Below are 20,576 nucleotides of genomic sequence, written 5' to 3' on the forward strand. Positions count from 1 at the left end.
TCAGCCTGACAAATTTATTTGATTTACGACTGCACCAGACAAACAGAGTAATAGAGAGTGAGAAATTAATGAAATGGAATTAAAGGCAAAATCTAGTCATAATTTTTTTAAGATAGTGCATTGACAATGATCAGATCAAATTGTTGTTCAAACAAAGCATTTTATTCTATCTAAAAAAATTGAGATTACAAACTAGACAAATAGTGGGGAATAACTGTTTCTCCCAGCATAGCTAACTATTTCTCCCAGCCCAGCATAGCATAGCTAACAGAAAATACATTACACAGCTGTATTTTCTACCAAACTACCAAATCTTCAGCCACGAGCTCCTAGTCATCACCTTCTCTCCCAGTACAGCCAAAAAAAAGCCTAGTAACTCTTTTTCCCCCCTTTCAGCTCCTTAAATATCCTTCTCGTTCTTTGATCCTACTCCAAAGTGTCCATGATTACCCTCTGACACAATGACTTCACTCAGATTCTCTCACCGAAAGTCTTTGTTTTAAATGCTTAATTTGTTTGCAAGTTGTTGCGGACTTTTCTTTTTACTTTTTTTTTTTTTGCTAACTCACTGTATTAATAACGCATAATCCCTTTCCTCTATTTTTAAACACTATAGTTACACAGTTAATATCTAACATATTTCACAAAGTAATTAATTTACATTCACATTCACAGAACATTTATGCATTGTATTTTCTATGTTATTTTGATTTGACACCCTTATAAAATCGAGATCGACAAGTTAACTAAATTAACTTACCGTGTAAGATTTTACACTATTACAGTTCCGAATATGAGGAGTAATAATGGCTATAAGAATATTGGCAATACACTGGTTTTTCTTATACAAATGCAAGAAGCATTAGGAATAAAGGAAATGAGTTTGTGGCATTGATTGACTCAGTCTCTCCAACAGCTGTTGGTATCAGTAGAACTTGGTTAATGGAAGAGGATCTAACAGGGATAGAAATCGAAGGGTATAGCATATTTCGACAGGATAAGGAAGATAAACATGGGTGGAGTGTTACTCATGAAAATAGATGAATTGTGTATTCTCAGGGCAAAAATCTCAGTGGAAATAACACTAATGACTTTGAGAGTATATGGTGTGAGATTGATATTTATAAGACAAGATATTTAGTGAGATGTTGTTACAGACCAGGGAATATGGATAGTGATGAGCAGGAAATGTTTACTCAGATTAGTTTGGCAAGTGCAAAGTGAGCGATCGTCATGGGGGACTTCAACTATAGTGATATAAACTAGGTGGAGGAGACAGCATGCGGTAATAAGGGAACTGGGTTTTTGGATTTCTCGAGAGGCAACTATCTTAGGCAGCATGTGGAAGGAACACGAGGATCAAGAGCTTTAGATTTGGTCATAGCATCAGAGGATCTGATTGTTGCTGAGATGACATACTTACCTACTGTTGGTGAAAGTGACCATGTAGTCCTGACTTGGAGGATGAATAGGCATGTGGAGGCATCAAAACAGAAGGAAGTTATATGGAATTATAAGGCAGGCGACTATCATACTTAAAAACCAGCTTGCAGCAATACATTGGATGAAAGAATTGAAGGAAGGGGTCATTAATGCTTGGGAGATGATAGATTGTATACCTCAAGTGAAGAAGATGATGATAAAGCAATTTGAAGTCAAATGGATGACAAAAGGAATAAAAGGGGAACTGCAAAAGAAAATCATTATGGAAGGCATATAAAGAAAGGTGGAGAACAGTAGCATGAGAAATATGTCTCAGGTAGGAAAGTGACTGATATTATAAGGAGAGCAAAATTAGAATATGAGAGGAGACCACACTGCAATCCAAGGAGTTTTTTTGCTTTGTGGCGAATAGGAGGAAAAATGATAGTGGACAGATTATCTTGCTGGGTAAAGATGAGAATAGGGTGAACAAACCAGATGACATAGTTGAGCTGTTTAATGATCACTCTATTAGTGTTCCATCCTGGTATTACAGACTTTATTCCTAGAAGGATAGTGAATAGTGAAGTGAATGAAGAGGATGTATTCCGAATAATGAGTATGCTAAATGTCAATAAGGCAAGGGACTAGATGGAATTTCACCATGTGTTTAAGGGAATGTGCTATGGAACTGACTGTGCCATTAATTTAGCTATTTAATGAAAGTCTTGCAATGGGAAAGTTTCCTGAAGAGTGGAAGGAGGATAAGATAGTACCATTGCATAAGGGTGGTTGTAGAATGGAGGTATCAAACTATAAGCCTGTTTGTATTTCTTCTGTAGTTAAGATTTTGGAGAAATTGATGAGAACTCATATACAGAATTGGGCAGATGATGGTAATATTATTTATGTAGGCCAACATGGATTTGTTAAAGGATGCTCTTATTTTAGTAATCTGATTATCTTTTATAATAAAGTAACAAGAGCAGTGGATGAGGGTAAGACATACACTGTCATTTCTTTGGATTTTTTTCAAGGCATTTGACGGTGTGTGTGTGGGGGGGGTCAAGTTGATTTTTAAGTTGCATCATATAGGTTTCGATATCAGGTTACTGGATTGGATTGGTCACTGGTTTTCCGATAGATATCAGAGAACTCTATATGAGGAGCAGGAAGTTACGAGTGGATTCCACAAGGTTCAGTACTGGGATGATTGCTGTTCGATCTTTATATCAGTGATATTGTCACATGACTACAGGGAGATGTTCAGTAGTTTGCAGATGATGTGAAGCTTTTTTATGTTGAGCCCATACATGAGAGGTTGGTTGATCAACCTATAGTAGATTAGTACCGTGTATGGGTGGTGGATTGGGAAAGAAGGTACTTGTTCACATTTGATTTGAATGACTGTATATTGTATTCCTTCAGGAAAACAACAAGGGGAAGACTGTTCCATAGTACAGCAGTTGCAGGGATGAAGAAGGAGGAGGAGAAGAAACTTGTTCTGTAGGTTTCAAGGTGCACTATGAAGGGATGTTGAGCAGCAGCTGCACCTGTTCCAACAAGCTTAGTATTATTCATGCTATTTCAGATAAACATTTTCCATGGAAATATTTGTAGAATACACATGGTGCAGAGATCAATCGTCTGTGCGAAAGTGGGAGGAGTGAGTTGGTAAGAGATCGGTCATTAATAAGTCTGATTGCTCTCTTCTGTTTTGAGTCGAACATTTTGAAAGAGCTTTTGGGGTCCACCCCATATGTGAGAGCAGTATTCGATGGTTGGGAAGATTTGTGTTTGTATAAGGTTAACAGCTGTTCAGGGGTGAAGTAACATCTTGAGTGAAAGAGAAATCCTAGTTTTTTAGAAGCTGAGGATGCAATGGTTGTTATGTATTTATGCCAGGAGAGGCTTGATGTCAGGGTAATTCCAAGAAGAGAAATTTCAAATTGTCTGGAAATTTGGGTATTGTCAAAAATAATACTGGGAAATGAGAAATACGAGAAATAAGACAGTACTGGGTTTTATTAGCATTGAAATTGATTAGGTTATCTGAACTCCTTTGGAGGATGGTTGGAAATTAGAATTGAGGGCAGTGGTGGCTGCTGTTCTGTAGGTTGAGGTGAGTTGTGTGGAGTAAGGTTTATCAAAAGAAAGGGAGGAGTGCAATGTGCCGTCGTCTGCAAAACTGTATTGGGTTGGAGGTAAGCTAAGTAGGTCATTGATTTATAGTAGGAAGAGGGTTGGTGAAAGGACAGAACCTTGAGGAGCCCTGGCATTAGTTGAATGGTGAGAGGATAAGGAGCCATCTACCACCACAAATAGTGTGCATCCAGACAGAAAACTGGCAATCCAACTACAGAGGTCTTGAGATAGACCAAATGATGGCAGCTTGCTTAGTATGCCCTTGTGCCAGACCAGGTCATACGCCTTGGAGATATCAAGTGCAACTGCTTGAGATTCACCAAACTTCATACCATTTGTCCAAAGATGGGTGACGTTATGTGAGCAGATCTCCTGTTGATCGGCAGCGACAGAATCCATACTGGTGGTCATTTATTAGACAGGTAGCTTCAAGGCAGTATAGGAGTTGGGAATTGATGATTTTTTTTCATTACTTTAGACAGGACTGAGGTGAGTGAGATGGGACAGTAGTTGGACAGCAGCACTGCTGTCTGACATTAGTAATACTAATTACTAATGATGTTTTACATCTTCAAAAGGATTTGAATAAGCTGGAAATGTGGGCAGATGAATGGGAATGTCAGTTTAATGCAAATAAATGTAAGGTTTTACAATTTGGGAACTACAGATGGGATCATCCTTGATGGAGGAAGTAATGTTTTGATTAGACTCACTTCTGGATTTCTGTGCCCAGATCCGGTCACCAGGATTTAAAGGGGGATGAAGTAACCTTGGTTAGAGGTGCAGAGACTGATAGCAAAAAATGATATCAGGACTGTACAATGTTGATTATGAAGATAAAGGGCATGCAGACTGCAGAATTTGGTGAATAGAAGGCAAAAGGGGGGGGGGGGTATGATCAAGACATTTAAGCTGTTGAAAGGTTATTATTGTATTAATACTGATAAGATATTTCATATAGTAGAACTAGGGAAAGGAGCGAGCACAAGGGGCTGTTCCTGGAAGTGCCAAAAGAAGGTAGTGAGTAAAAGGGTAAGAAGTAAGTTTTTTTTTTTTTTTTTCCATGGAGAATGGTAGGAGCATGAAATGCATTACCTGAGAGGGTGGTGAAAGGTGCACACTGGATGATTTTAAGGAGTGGTATGATAGACATTGTGTTGACCTCCTACGATGAGTGTCTTGTGACTCTATGGAGGTCAGGAAAATAATATTTCAAGTAAAATTATATCTTCCAACTGTTTTCCATATTGATTTCTTTTACTTCAAGTATGGATATTTATCCAACTGCATTTTTCCTGGTTCTTTTATTATCTCTGATTCCTTTTACAGTACAGTTTTTTCCATTTCTAATGCCAATCTGGTTGGCCGACTGCTTAGTGTATCCTCTCTCTCTCTCTCCAGCCAAGAGGCTGCAGGTTTGAATCCCTCCAGAGGGCATGGATGTTTATGATTATCCTACTAACCGTTTGCCATATGTATTGCTGTAACTTGTGTCCTTGTGCAGATGAATTTTGATGTCTTTGCGCCATAAAAATAATAAATAACTAACCATTTGTAATGTTTTTCTAATGAAGAACATTAGAAAAACTTCCATTACATTTTTCACCCTCATGATATTTATTTTTTATATTTTTTCCAGTCTTTCCATTACTTTTTTTCAGTTACTTTTACACATAACATTAGCTTTCTTTTATTTTTTTTTCTGTCTTCCAAGAGCACATGTTTATTCATTTGTAAGGAACTTACAGTGTGATTTCTTTTCCAATAATGTATTTTAAGAAGGTTCTGCTGCTAAATTAGTTCTAAGTTAATTCAGATGAAGATATCATTTAAATTTTTTTTTTTTAAAAAGCTTGTATCTTTTTTTTTTTTTATATTTTTTAGTTCGACTGAGCTAACTGATGGTGGAACCTACATAATAAACCCATTTATGTGATATCACTTAATAAAAATGAAATGTTTAAAATACGTTCTTAACTTATACCTTTGGTGTTGTAATAAATTTAGTTTAATCCTTTATCCAAGTGTGAGCAAACAAAGTTTGTGCCTGAAAGTGTCTTCAGGACTGGGGTAAGGTAGTACAACACCGGGCAACTCGTTGCAAAGGTGGAGCAAGTTAACATCACTCCTCTCTCAGTATCTTCCATAATGCAAAACACATCTCCTTGCAGATATTTATAATTTTTTTACTAAATAATTTAAGGAAATTACAACGTCAACTAGGATATACATTAATATAAATTTTAATATACTTCAATATTTCGGCAAACGTCACGTTGCCATTTTCAAGAAACTTAAGGACAAGACACGTGCACGCAGGCACAACAAACAGTAAGTGAGGAAGAAGCAGGAAGCTATTATTTCTCCTAAAGTCCTGATGGTGCCCCTTAGCAGGCAATGTTGGTATTCTTGAATGATATATGCACGTAAACACAAGAAAGATATTTAATTAACCAAATATTTTGGTCTGGAAATAGCAGACCATTCTCAGTGGTATTACAAGAACAGTTTTAAAAAATACAAGCTAGAATACTAACAATAGATCGTTAAAAATAGAACACGCCACGTGATGTTATATCACTAAATATGAAATGGAATATTTTGAAGCAGAGGCATGATTGAAAAAAAAAAAAAAATTAATGAGTAATCTTGATTAGACTTTCTCAGATTTTTGATATAGATATACAGTCATTATGATTCAGGTTGGGACGATGGAGCAAGGATGCCATGTTTTTCTTGAACAAATGTTCAAACCTATAACGGGATCTATGTAAGAGGCGAAATCTGGACCAAAAGATGCTGTGGTCAGTTTCAATTCCGTTTTGAGCCAATCCAGACTTTTCAGGCTTGTTGTGAAGAATGGAGGGTTGATGTTCTTGGATTCTTTTTTCAAGAGAACGTCCAGTCTGTCTAAAATAGGAGAGATCACAGTTGCAAGGAATTTGATAAACTCCAGGAAGAGATAATTTTTTATTTTTTTTCAATCATGTCTCTACTTCAAAATATTCCGTTTCATACTTAGTGATATAACATCACGCGACGTGTTCTATTTTTAGCAATCTATTGTTAGTAATCTAGCTTGTAATTTTTAAAACTGTTCTTGTAATACCACTGAGGATGGTCTGCTATTTCCAGACCGAAATATTTAGTTCATTAAATATCTTTCTTGTGTTTACGTGCATATATCATTCAGTTTTATGTCACAAGTATCCTTAAAACAGCAAATTGGTATTCTTGGGCGATTGGGCTGAAGGTCTTCTGATGTAGGTTTCCCAAATTTGAGGCAGTCTCATGCAGCCAAATTTGTTGAGGTTTGGATTGTTTCTTAGGGCTGAAGCTGATTCCATGAAAAGCCTTTCATATTTGTATTTACTACGGTGTATTATTGTGGCTTTCTTCCACTGTATTCTATGGCAGGTATCCAGCGTATGGTCAGCAAGACCAGAGTGGCTTTATTGGTGAAACCGGATGCAGTCCTTGTGTTCTGAAATTCTGATATTTGCTGTCCTACCTGTTTGGCCAAATTAGGACAGCTTACAGCTGCAAGGGATCTGGTATACACCAGGTAGGTCTGGGAAGGTTGGTCTTTAGTAGAGTGGATAAGGGATGCCAATTTTTTATATGGTCTGTAACAAGAATTTAAGTCATATTTTTTTAAGATTTTTGTAATTTTTTTCGAGGTGCCTCAGATATAGGGTATGGTGATGGATTTAGAGTAATCCTTGTTGTGAGGGGGAGGTTACTGGTTTCGATATTTTTTGAAACCAGTATTTTTTATTTTTATTTTTTTTGGGGGGGGGGGATAGCCATTGGCTGAGAAAGTATTGAGAATATGGTTTAGTTCTGTGGTTAGGGCATTGTCATTAGAACAGATAAGTTTAGCCATGTTGTGTAGTGTCTTAATGACTCCATATTGTTGCGAGGAGGGGTGGTGAGATTGTTGGTAAGTGTATCTGCCTGTATGGGTGGGTTTTCTATAGACTGAGAAAACCAAGGTTCCATGAGGCTGGCAGGTGACTAGTGTGTCTGAGAAAGGAAGGTGGTTGTTTATTCTTCTTCCAGGATGAATTTGATTCTGGGGTATTGGTTGTTTAAGTGTGTTAGGAAGGAGAGGAGTGCATCGGAGTCATGTGGCCAAATAGCGAACACATCATCAACATAGCAAAACCAAATTGTTTGTTTTGTGGGGCAGAGTTTAAGGCTTTCTCTTCAAAAGTCTCCATATAAAAATTTGCCAAGGGTGGGGAGAGTGGAGAACTCATGGCTGTCCCCTCTATTTGTTTGTAGAATTTTCCTTGCCAAACAAAATAGCCCGAGTTCATTGTGAACTGAAACAGGGCTGTGTTATTGGGAGGAAATTTAGCTTGGATTAGCTCTAAGGATTCTTTGAGTTTGACATTTGTGAATAGGGAGGAAACATCAAAACTGACCATTATGTCAGTGTGTTTGAGTGTAAGTTTTTCTATGCTGGCTTTGAAGTGGGCTGAGTATTTTATGTGTGAAGGTGTGTTGCCAGTATAGTGTGAGAGAGCTTTGGCCAAATGTTTAGCTAGTTTGTATGTGGGGGGAATCAATGCCATCCCCTATGGGACATAATGGCACATTTTCCTTATGTATTTTTGGGAGTCCATAAATATTGGGGGGGGTATGGAGTTAAATGGTTTTAATTTGTTAGTGATTTCCACAGGCCAAGAAGTGATCTTCTTAAGGAAGCTGTGGAGTTTTCTAATTTGTGAGTTGGTGGGATTGTACTCGATAGGGAGGTAAGTAGCCCGATCTAACAATAGAGCTTTCAGCTTACCTGTGTTATCCTTTTGGTTAAGCAATACTGTGGTGTTCCCTTTATCCGCTTTGGTGATTATTTTTTTTTCTTGTTTTTCTTTAATTCTAGTAGAGATTTATTTTCCTTACTGGGCATGTTGGCTTTTGGTGGTTTAGCTTTGGTCAGAACACAAGCCACATCCAGTCTAATATCGTTGGCAACGCGGTTTGGAAGGTGTCGTATCCCGCGTTCAATTCGTATCATAATATCTTCAGCGGGTATTCTTCTGGGCGCAATGGCGAAGTTGTGGTCACGTGCGAGGGCATCGAGTGCTTCAGGTTTCACACTAAATGACGAAAGGTTGACTACTGTTTCGGTAGGAAGTTGTGGTTTTGAGATTGAGTTCTTTTTTAAATTTTCAAATTTTTTGATGTGTCGATCTCGTACTTTTTTAAATTCTTTCTCTGCTGCAGTGCATGAGATGTCATATAAAATAGACCAAATTTCATGGCTTAAGGTGCTTCAGAGGTCATTTTCGAGTGCCTGGATAGCTAAGTTAGCATCATTCGGGAAACGGAGAGTCGTGGCGATTTGTTCCCTGAGCAAGGCTTGGCGGGCATGGCTATAAATATGAAGAGCCTTTTGCGAAGAGAAACGGTACTTGAACACAGATAGGAATTACTTGGTTATCCCGGCAGCATTTTAGGAAGGCGAGGTGATTCAGTTGTCTTGATAGCTTTAACTTCATTTTACCGTATTGGCGTGCTTTACGTGCGATATCATCTCCGTGGATTATCATAATTCTCGTGGAAAGGCTTAGACGTTGGTAATGCATTTTTTACTAAATAATTTAAGGAAATTACAATGTCAACTAGGATATACATTAAAATAAATTTTAATATACACCTAAACCTCTTTTTATGCGAATTCGGATATCAAAAATAATTTTTTTTATGCGATTTTTATTCACTTTTACACGACCAACCCAAAGTCTAAGTTAGGAAAAAATCCATAATTCAAGAAAATTCTGAGAATTTTGTAGAATTGCATTCGTTTCAATTAAGAAAATTCTGAATTCTTACGAATTTCATTTATTGGGAATTCCCCGAATTACATAAAAAAGCAGTTCTTAGCAGTTAGAATTTGGTGTTTCAGTAGACAACACAGTTGTTGCATTTTTTAAGTGAAATCAAAATAAAAATCGCGTTATAAAATTAATAATTTTGCCAAGAAATAATAAATGTTAAGCTATATGTAATTTTCAAACTTTAATTTCATTAACCGAAAATTTTAATCCACCTCACATGATGTTGCCGATAACCAAAAAAAAAAAAAAAAAAAGAAAGAAAGCCGTTTCATTGGATATAAAAATTGAAATTTTAGATCGTCTTCAAACTGGGGAAGGTGCGACGGCTGTGGGTAAGCATTTTGGCATCCGTGAATCAACTGTCAGATCTATAAAGAAAAATGAAGAGTCTATTAGAAATGCAGTATGTTCTGGTACAAAATTGAGTGCGAAATTATCATCATACACAAGAGATGTTGTTCTAGAAAAGGCTGAAAAAGCTTTATTGATAGAAGATAATGTAGAAAAAAGAATGCCAGTTGACGGAAATTCCATCAAGCAATCAGGATTGAGATTTTATGAACAGATTAAAAAACTGCAGCTAGATACTTCATCTCAATCGAGGAAAAAATATGAATTTTGTGCAAGCGATGGTTGGCTGGCTAAGTTTATTAAAAGACATGCTCTTCATCATATAAAGATTAAAGGTGAAATGGCTTCTGCTGATGAAACAGCTGCTAAAGCATTTCCACAAAAACTTGCTAAAATAATTGAAGATGGAGGTTACACTCGTGAACAAGTTTGGAATATGGATGAAACCGGCCTTTTCTGGAAAAAAATGCCAAACAGAACTTACGTATCAAAAATGCAAAAAACTGTTGGTGGGTTCAAAGCAGCAAAGGATCGCATAACACTCCTATTTTGTTCGAATGCTTTAGAAGATCTAATGTTAAAACCACTGCTCATAAATCAATCATTAAGACCACGTCCAATGAAAGGCATAGATTTTCAAAAATTGCCAGTTCATTGGATGGCCAACAAAAAAGCTTGGGTGACCATTGATATTTTCACTGAGTGGTTCCACAAACATTTTGTGCCAGAGGTTAGACACTATTTGAATGACAAGGGTCTCGAATTTAAAGCACTTTTGATTCTTGATAATGCACTCAGTCATCCTGCCATAGAACACCCAAATGTGCAATTTTTTTTTTCTGCTGCCCAATACCACATCATTGCTACAACCTCTAGATCAGGGTTTAATTGCGACTTTTAAAACATATTATGTCAGATGAACATTTCAGTACGTTTTGAACAAGCTAAATGATGATGAAACACTGTCAGTTATGGATGTGTGGAAAAAATTTTCAATTATGGATTGTATTGATCAGGTTCGATTATCGTTATCTGAATTGAGACCAGAAACTTTGAATGCATGCTGAAAAGCTATTTGGCCTGCATGTGTTAAAGAGAATGCTTTTGTTCCCTTCAATCATACTGCAGAATTCCCTAATATAATAAGTTTGGCATGTGAAATTGGCGGAGAAGGATTCGATCTTACTTCGGCAGATATCGAAGAATTGTTAATTGATAAACCTCTTAGCGAAGACAAAATAGTGGAGATTGTTTCTGAGACTCCTGAAAGCGAAGAAGTTAATGATAATGATCAAGATAATCCTATTTTTACTGCTGATATTATTAAAGGAGGTCTTAAACTTGCTAGTAATTTAGCCAATTATTTTGCCCGACATGATCCAAATGAAGAACATGCTGGGAAGTTTTCACGTGAGCTTAAGTTGTTAATGTCTTCATACAGAGAATTATATCGTGCATTATCTAAAGCATCAACACAGTGATTAATAACTGAGTTCATGCCTAAAACTACTGAAACAACCAGTGGTACTTTTGTTCAAGACATGACAAGAAGAATTCCACAAGTTGAGGTGAAAGTCTGACGATAATACCATATCTAGTAGTTCTAGTGATATTACAGTCTCACGAAAACGAAAGCTTTCACGTTTATTGGCAGAAACTGATAGCGAATAACATAATTTTTTATAGAATCGTTAGCAAACAATTGAAATATGTTTTTTTAAAGTTATTAAAATTCTTTATATGTATGTGTGTTCTCCATGAAATGTAAATAAAAATCTTATGATCCTAACGAATTTAATGTTTGTTTTTTTCATTATTTTGCTTATATTTCAGGTTTGGAACCAATCTTCACTTTTTCTATGGCGTCAGTAGTTCTTTTTACGTGAATTCTATTTACACATAATTTTTAGCAACGTATCTATCGTGTAAAAAGAGGTTTAGGTGTACTTCAATATTTCGGCAACGCCACGTTGCCATTTTCAAGAAACATAAGAACAAGACACGTGCACAGCTATCCTACTTTCACCAAACAGGCAGGACGGCAAATATCAGAATTTCAGAACACAAGGACTACATCTGGTTTCACCAATACAGCCACTCTGGTCTTGCTGACCATGTGCTGGATACCTGTCATAGAATACGGTGAAAGAAAGCCACAATAATTTCATATTTGTATTTACTACGGAGTAGTAAATACAAATATGAAAGGCTTTTCATGGAATCAGCTTCAGCCCTAAGAAACAATCCAAACCTCAACAAATTTGGCTGCATGAGACTGCCTCAAATTTGGGAAACCTACATCAGAAGACCTTCAGCCCAATCGCCCAAGAATACCAATTTGCTGTTTTAAGGATACTTGTGACATAAGACTGAATGATATATGCACGTAAACACAAGAAAGATATTTAATTAACCAAATATTTCAGTCTGGAAATAGCAGACCATCCTCAGTGGTATTACAAGAACAGTTTTAAAAAATACAAGCTAGATTACTAACAATAGATTGTTAAAAATAGAACATGCAGCATGATGTTATATCACTAAGTATGAAACGGAATATTTTGAAGTAGAGACATGATTGAAAAAAAATAAAAAATTATCTCTTCCTGGAGTTTATCAAATTCCTTGCAACTGTGATCTCTCCTATTTTGGAAAGACTGGACGTTCTCTTGAAAAAAGAATCCCAGAACATCAACCCTCCATTCTTCACAACAAACCTGAAAAGTCTGAATTGGCTCAACATGGGATTGAAACTGACCACAGCATCTTTTGGTTCAGGACTCGCCTCTTACATAGATCCCGTTATAGGTTTGAACATTTGTTCAAGAAAAACGTGGCAGCCTTGCTCCATCGTCCCAACCTGAATCATAATGACTGTATATCTATATCAAAAATCTGGGAAAGTCTAATCAAGATTACTCATTAATTTTTTTTTTTTTTTCAATCATATCTCTACTTCAAAATATTCCATTTCATACTTAGTGATATAACATCATGCTGCGTGTTCTATTTTTAACGATCTATTGTTAGTATTCTAGCTTGTATTTTTTAAAACTTTTCTTGTAATACCACTGAGGATGGTCTGCTAATTCCAGACCAAAATATTTGGTTAATTAAATATCTTTCTTGTGTTTACGTGCATATATCATTCAAGAATACCAACATTGCCTGCCAAAGGGCACTTAGGAGAAATAATAGCTTCCTGCTTCTTTCTCACTTACTGTTTGTTGTGCCTGCGTGCACATGTCTTGTTCTTAAGTTTCTTGAAAATGGCAATGTGACTTTGCCGAAATATTGAAGTATATTAAAATTTATTTTAATGTATATCCTAGTTGATGTGTAATTTCCTTAAATTATTTAGTATAAAAATTATAAATATCTGCAAGGAGATGTGTTTTGCATTATGGAAGATACTGGGATAGGAGTGATGTTAACTTGCTCCACCTTTGTAACGAGTTGCCTGGTGTTGTATGACCTTACCCTAGTCCTGAAGATACTTTCAGGTACAAACTTTGTTTGCTCACACTTGGATAAAGGATTAAACTAAATTTATTACAACACCAAAGGTATAAGTTAAGAACATATTTTAAACATTTCATTTTTATTCAGTGATATCACATAAATGGAAGGGTTTGTTAAATAAAACAGCAAAATACAGAATATTACAATTTAGTGTCATGAATGGGTTTATTATGTAGGTTCCACCATCAGTTAGCTCAGTCGAACTAAAAAATATAAAAAAAAAAAGATACAAGCTTTTTAAAAAAAAATTTAAATGATATCTTCATTTGAATTAACTTAGAACAAATTTAGCAGCAGAAACTTCTTAAAATACATTATTTGAAAAGAAATCACACTGCAAGTTCCTTGCAAATGAATCAACATGTGCTCTTGGAAGACAGAAAAATAAATGAAAGAAAGCTAATGTTATGTGTAAAAGTAACTGAAAAAAAATAGTCATGGAAAGACAAAAAAAAAAAAAAAAAAAAATACGTTGGCATTAAAATGGCATTGGCAAAATATTGAAGTATATTGAAATTTATTTTAATGTATATCCTCGTTGGCATAATTTCCTTAAATTGTTTAGTAAAAAATGCATAACCAACGCCTAAGTCTTTCCACGAGAATTAGAGATATATATAATGTTATGGATTAAGAGAAGGGCCTCTACCCAGACTAGTTTCGACGTTTAATTGAGATCTCTTCAGTGGGAGCCAGGCCCAAGTGGAGATACCAGGCAGAAGCATTAACAAGGTCATCTCTTCCTGTAGGAGTTGCCAAACAGTGTGGCACCTTTTTATTAAATTACTCTGGATTTAGAGAAAGATGTTGAAAGTTTATTTTTCATTTGGTTAGACTATAATAAATTTAGTTTAATCCTTTATCTAAGTGTGAGGAAACAAAGTTTGCCCTGAAAGTGACTTCAGGACTGGGGTAAGGTAGTACAACACCGGGCAACTCGTTGCAAACCTGGAGCAAGCTGACATCACTCCTATCTCAGTATCTTCCATAATGCAAAACTCATCTCCTTGCGGATATGTATAATGTTATGCATTAAGGGAAGGGCCACTATCCAGACTAGTTTCGACCTTTATTTGAGGTCTCTTCAGTGGGAGCAAGGTCATATATCATCATCCGAAGACAAATAAATAGGAAAAATATTTTGTGTTTTTATAAAATTTAAATTTTGTATTGTTTTTAAGAACATTGTTTATTTAAATATAATTAAAGTTTATTTTCAGAAAAATGTTTGTTTGTTTATTTCGATATAGATCGCAGACTTGTTTTTTAGAGTCTCAAAACCACGGTAGGTTATAAGCAATAATACATATAGAAAACTGTTCTGTGAAATTAAACTTTTCATAGATACGGTACTTAATTTTAATTACATAAAAGTTTCTATATAAGTAAAAACATGTAAATTAGTTAATTTGTCAATTTTTTAACATGAGCATTCGGAAAATCTACTTTATTATATAATGGACTTTTGGATTTAATGGACACCCCTTCGCTCGAATTAGTTTGTTATAACGAGCTTTTACTGTACTATCATAATGTCCTGTACATCCCCTGATGGTACATATTAGGAGTCTGATGATGATGAAGTAACTTTAAAATTATAAACAGCTTATACCTTAGTTTCCTCCACTCCCAGAAATAGGAGGAAACTTGATAAAAGTCTAGCTAGAAGAACATTAGCAACACTGCAATGCCAAGAGAAAATTTTGTGGCTTTTATTTCTTAATGTAGCCTTCATTATTCAGATTAAATTTCCTACAAATATAAGAACTTGGCCAATACCATATTTATGTGTATGTACAACCACAATATACTCAAAGATTACTGTTACCACTAGTTAATTTTCTTCATTCCTGCTGTGTTTAAATTTAGGTCTAATACAGGTAGGCATTCAAAAATCCGGCTCCTTTAGATCTCCGGCATGGATTTCGGAGCGCATTTTCAAATTTACTGCGTTGCCGTGCCACTGTTTTCTGTTTATGTTTTGATGGTGCTGTAGTCGATAAGCATTGCGATAACCTGCTTATTCCTTCTCATTTTATCATTTATTTCTGCTGTTAGCCCCATTATGGATTCAGCAAAGAAAAGAGGTGGCTTAAAACATAAACATCGTGCGTTGTCGATCGCAGAGAGAGTGGAAGTGCTAAAAAAACTTGATAGCAGCGTGTCTGTGTGAAACATACGACATTGGCTCTTCAACAGTGTATGATATTAAAAAACAAAAAAAAAAACTGTTAGAAGTTCTTTTCTGACTGTATCAAAAAAGCAAATGTTTGTAAGGAGGTCAATGATGGAGAGAAAAAGTTCGGAACCTGACCAAGTTCTGATAACCTGGTTTAATTTTCGTGTAAGTGAAGGGTATGGAAATTTCTGGTGATTTATTAAAGGAACAAGCCAAAATGTTTCATGAAGAGCTGGGATTGCAACACAAGTGTGAATATTCAGAAGGTTGGCTGCATCGTTTCAAGTCGTGACATGGCTTACAGTTTCATGTGGTGTGTGTGTGAGGAAAAACGTTCAGCAGACGATGCAGCTAGTGCATATGTGGATGAATTTGCAAAGTTAGTTAGTGATGAACATTTAAGTCCTGAACAAGTACAATGCTGATAAGACTGCCTTGTTTTGGAGATGTACACCAAAAAGAACTCTTATAACTGAGGATGCAGAATCGCCATCAGGGTTTAAAGCTTTGAAGGATCGCGTCATGGTAATGTGCTGCTCTAATGCTGCGGGTTCGTTATCGGAAAACATTTACATCTGAGAGCTTTCAAGAGTATGACACAGTTTCCTGTCCATTACCATGCCAACAAGAAGGGGTGGGTTACCACTGATATTACATTGGATTGGTTTCAAAACTGTTTTCTTCCTGAGGCTAGGGCTCACTGTAACTCAGTTGGATAAGACCCTAATTGCAAGATACTTCTTATTTTAGACAATTGTTTGGCACATCCAAAAGCCAATCTTCTAGTGAAAGATAATGTTTTCGTTGTCTACCTCCCACCCAATTGCACATCACTAATTCAACCACAGGACAATGGTATTATACGTTCTATGAAGTGTAAGTATCGATCCCTGTTAATGAGGCTTCTAGTGAGTTCATTTAATTCAGGCATCCCAGTACAGAAGTTCATAAAAGAATTCAACATAAAAGAATTCCACGCATTGGCAACATTCTGTGTTGCCAATGTGTGGAAGTCTGTGAAAACATCAACACTGAAAAATGGATGGCATAAATTATGGCCAAGTTTAATGTTTACTTCTCATTCTAACAAAGACACTGAAAATAATATTGCAGGGTTTAGGGTTCCCAAAGAAAAGCAGTTTATACAGGAACGTCTTGCTTATGTTAAAGATGTAACTAATCCTGATGCCAAGGAGCTTTCATCAAGGATAAATGAAGATGTTTTAATGGAATGAATGAATGTCGATGATAATGTGCCTACAGTTCATCATTACATTGATTCTGAAATTGTAGATATAGTTATAAGTCTGGAGAGAAATGCCTCTACAGGTAGTGATGAAGATGAAAGCAGTGATGAAAATGAGGAAGATGTGAGAGAAAGATTCTCTATTGACAGGTTAATTACGTTGACAACTGAACTGCTGGCTGGACTAGAGCAACGAAGTTTTGTAAGTGAACAAATAATCATGACTGTTTACTTGCTCCAAGATAAACTTATTAGAGAAAGACCCAAATATATGAAGCAGCAGACACTGCATGATATATTCAAGAAAATAGCTAGGAAGCAGGAAGAAGCAGCAGTGGTGTCCACACTTGATAATCTACTGCCATTAACTTCAAGTTAACCAGATGTGCTGTCACCACCATCAACATTTTATTAATTAAAATTCTGAGGAACTATTTTATTCAGTTGAACTAAAATTCTGTAGAACTGTTATATTTAGTTGGTGAACATTAAAATTTCATCAGCTTTTCATTTAATTTTCTTTCTTTAAAGGACTGTACAGGTAGTCATTTTCTGTTAAAAATATACAGCATATATAACCATTCGAAATCCAGCATTTTCAAAAATCCGGCACCCATCTGGTCCGGAGGTTGCCGGATTTTTGAATACCTATCTGTATTTATAAAATTATTTCTAAACCAACCATGATATTCATGAGTTATCACGAATCTGTAGCATTTAAAATAAAAATGAAGAGATCCTTCCTTTTTATTTTCAGTTGAAATTGGAAAACTCATTTTTTAATTTTAGAAAAGTCCTTGTGGTTGCTTTTGTACTATCTACCCCTTTTCAGGATTATCACGTCCTTCTTTTCGCCATAAAATTTATGGTATAGGTGAAATTTAATTTTTGATTATTGTGCGCCATTAATTTAAAATGTTTCTCTTCTTTCCATAGCCACAGAGACGGAAATCTTTATCACCACCTTCAATTCGCTATATATCATGGGGAGAATATATTACTGCTTCCCCATCCAAACCAGTGCATCTTGGACGGATAATGGTGTGTAAAGAAACAACAAAAGGATTTAAAGCAACTCTTGCTATGGTAAAATATATATTGTAATTGGTTTTTTTTTATTATTAGTTAGTTATTTAACAGTAATTTTATTTGTTAATTTATTGTTTCTTCCTTACAATTCCTTCTCAGATGCAAGTCATTTTATATAAGTGAACTCATTAAAACAGTAATAGTAGTATGATAGGAATTGACTAATATTTGTACTGCATTGTTTCTAATGTACAGATTTTTTTTATCATTATCATGCAGGCTTCTTCTCCCAGTAGTCAAGGATACACCAAGGGATGGCCTCTTCCAGATCACTGTGTGTGTGTAAATACCTACCATATCTTTATTTCAAAACATTTCCTCTGTTCTATCTGACACTCAAACTCTGAAGACAATGTTCTCTGAGTCTCTCCTCCCTATATGTACATTCCATAAGCCAGATAGACCCGTTAGATCTTATTAAACCGAATATCTTTTCAGTTGTCTTCTCATTTTAAGCCCATTTGATCATATCTGTAATTCAAGATGTGGTCTCATCAGAGTCTTGAGCATGGAAGAATAATGTCCTTATTTCTACAGGTTAGTGTTCTCTTCAACAGTGCAGTTATCAAATGTAATGACTTAACAATTTTAAATCAGTGTGGTCCCTCAACTGTCTCTTTCCACCATAACTCCCCAGATTGTCTCTAGCTTCATTGGCCACTTGTGGTAAATTGCCATTTAGCATAATACTCTGTTTGCACAGTTCCCTCAGTGCAAAATTCGTAATGTTGCACTTGCTAACATCAAACTGACATTCACTGTCATTTGTCCATTATCACCTTTCCTAACTTTGCATCACTGGCAAATAATTGCATTTTACTATCCAGACCAATTGCCAAAATTATTAATATACAGGTTAAATAACAATGTTCCAAATACAAATCCTGTGGTATTCTACTGGTCAATATCCTTCTTAAGAGAATGACGTTGTGCTTCTGTACTATACTACTCCCTATATGTACATTCTGGATACTATATATATATATATATATATATATATATATATATATATATATATCAGTGCCGTCGTGTGCTCATTTTGGTTGGGTGTGCTGTCCTGTGCAACACGTGCTACAAACTTCATGTCAATTTGACCATATGCATGGGCGTGCGCCCACAGAAATGTTCTTTTAGCATTTTTTGATGTAATTATTTATCGATGTAAACTATAAATACAGTACAGTATTTTCATTTTACATCGATGTTAATAATCTTTAATTCTTGTGGGGAAGTATTCAGAATTAATACAATTTTTAGTACAATTTCATATATAAAAAAGTTGACCAGCATATTTTATTAAAAATCAGCTAATTAATTAATCCTAAATTAAATTATTTCAGTTTAAAAGCAAAAAAATCATAAAACTAACAAGTAAAATATTATTAAATTACATACACTTACCTTTTAAAAAGGTGTTTTTCTGTTTAAATTCGTTTCACTATAAATTTAAGATTTACACTTCGCTCAGTGATTCACTAGACACAGAGGGCAAACGAACTAGTCTCGCTGTTCACAAATCAGAAAAAGATGAACCAAAAACAGGAACATGTTTTATTGCTGCAATAAAACACTTATTCTATGGCTACCTGTGGGCCTAAACAGGCCAACTCAATAAAATTTTAAGACAGACAAAACTTTCCACGGTTGAGGGTTTGAGGTTACATATCTCAATCGCTCTTACGATTATAATTTGTGGAATTTTTTACTTGAGCCTGGGGGATTCCTGTTTTCCTCCCCTCCATCTGCAGACGCCCATGACCGTATGATTGCATTTTTATCAATGTATGAAAGTTTTGAGTGCATAGCGCATCACTGCTCATCTTAATTGGTCCAATGCAATTAATTGCAGGATAACTTTGAATACCTCTTATTTTAAGAGGAGCCTATGGCATAGTAAATTAAATAATAAAGAAACATATAAAAATCACAGCGATATCTTTAATTAGTAGAAGGACAAATATTTCATACTAAAATTAATAGTACATCTTCAATGTCTGTTACAGTAATAGGAATGGAATACAAGCAAAACGTTCGGTAGACGTTTTGCTTGTATTCCATTCCTACACGTGATGAGAGCTTGGTCCACCTTTGCTCAGAGTTTCCTGGTATTGCACCACCTTACCTCAGTCCTGAAGATATTTTCAGGCACAAACTTTGTTTGCTTATACTTGGATAAAGGATTAAACTAAATTTATTATAGTCTAACCAAGTGCAAAATAAACTTCCACCATCTTTCTCTAAATCCAGAGTAATTCTATAATAAGGTGGTAATTATAGAATTGCCACCTTATTATAGAGGTAAGGAGGGTAAGAAGACTTGTATGGTGATTCCTTCATTAGGGTACATGTGTGATGAGTATGTGGCAAAGTTGTGCTTTGCCTGTTGGCAACTCGTATTGGTAAATATGACCTCTCCTATTGCTTCTGCCTTAGTATCTCCATGTTTGAGTCTGCCTCCCACTGATGAGACCTCAATAAAGGTAGAAACTGGTCTGGCTAGTGGCCCTTCCCTTAATACATAGCAGTATACATGTCCACAAGGAGATGTGCTTTGCATTATGGGAGATACTAAGACAATGAGTGATGAGAGCTTGGAGTTGCCTTGTGTTGCACCACCTTACCTCAGTCCTGAAGATATTTTCAGGCGCAAACTCTGTTTGCTTACACTTGGATAAAGGATTAAACTAAATTTATTATTCAGTTCCAGAAAACTTTCGTAACAACTGTTTGTAATATACATCAGATACGAAAAGTGCTCACCTCATGACAAGTG

The 20,576-nt window shown here is 35.7% G+C and overlaps 1 protein-coding gene across 4 annotated transcripts in view; it reads left to right on the top strand.

Moving 5' to 3' along the window:
* Positions 1-20,576, top strand: part of LOC150108062 (ankyrin repeat domain-containing protein 13C) — a 312,652-nt gene that overhangs the window by 214,885 nt on the left and 77,191 nt on the right. For all 4 annotated transcript variants that reach the window (XM_090415561.1, XM_090415563.1, XM_090415562.1 and 1 more), the window contains one exon: positions 17,651-17,800. In XM_090415561.1, the coding sequence (XP_090271687.1) occupies positions 17,651-17,800 (150 nt within the window). The remainder of the gene's footprint in view (positions 1-17,650; positions 17,801-20,576) is intronic.

Source organism: Typopeltis vanoorti, chromosome 3 (genome assembly GCF_054136105.1).
Source record: "Typopeltis vanoorti isolate ZY-2024b chromosome 3, IOZ_Tvanoo_1.0, whole genome shotgun sequence".
NCBI classification, from domain to species: Eukaryota; Metazoa; Arthropoda; class Arachnida; order Uropygi; family Thelyphonidae; genus Typopeltis; species Typopeltis vanoorti.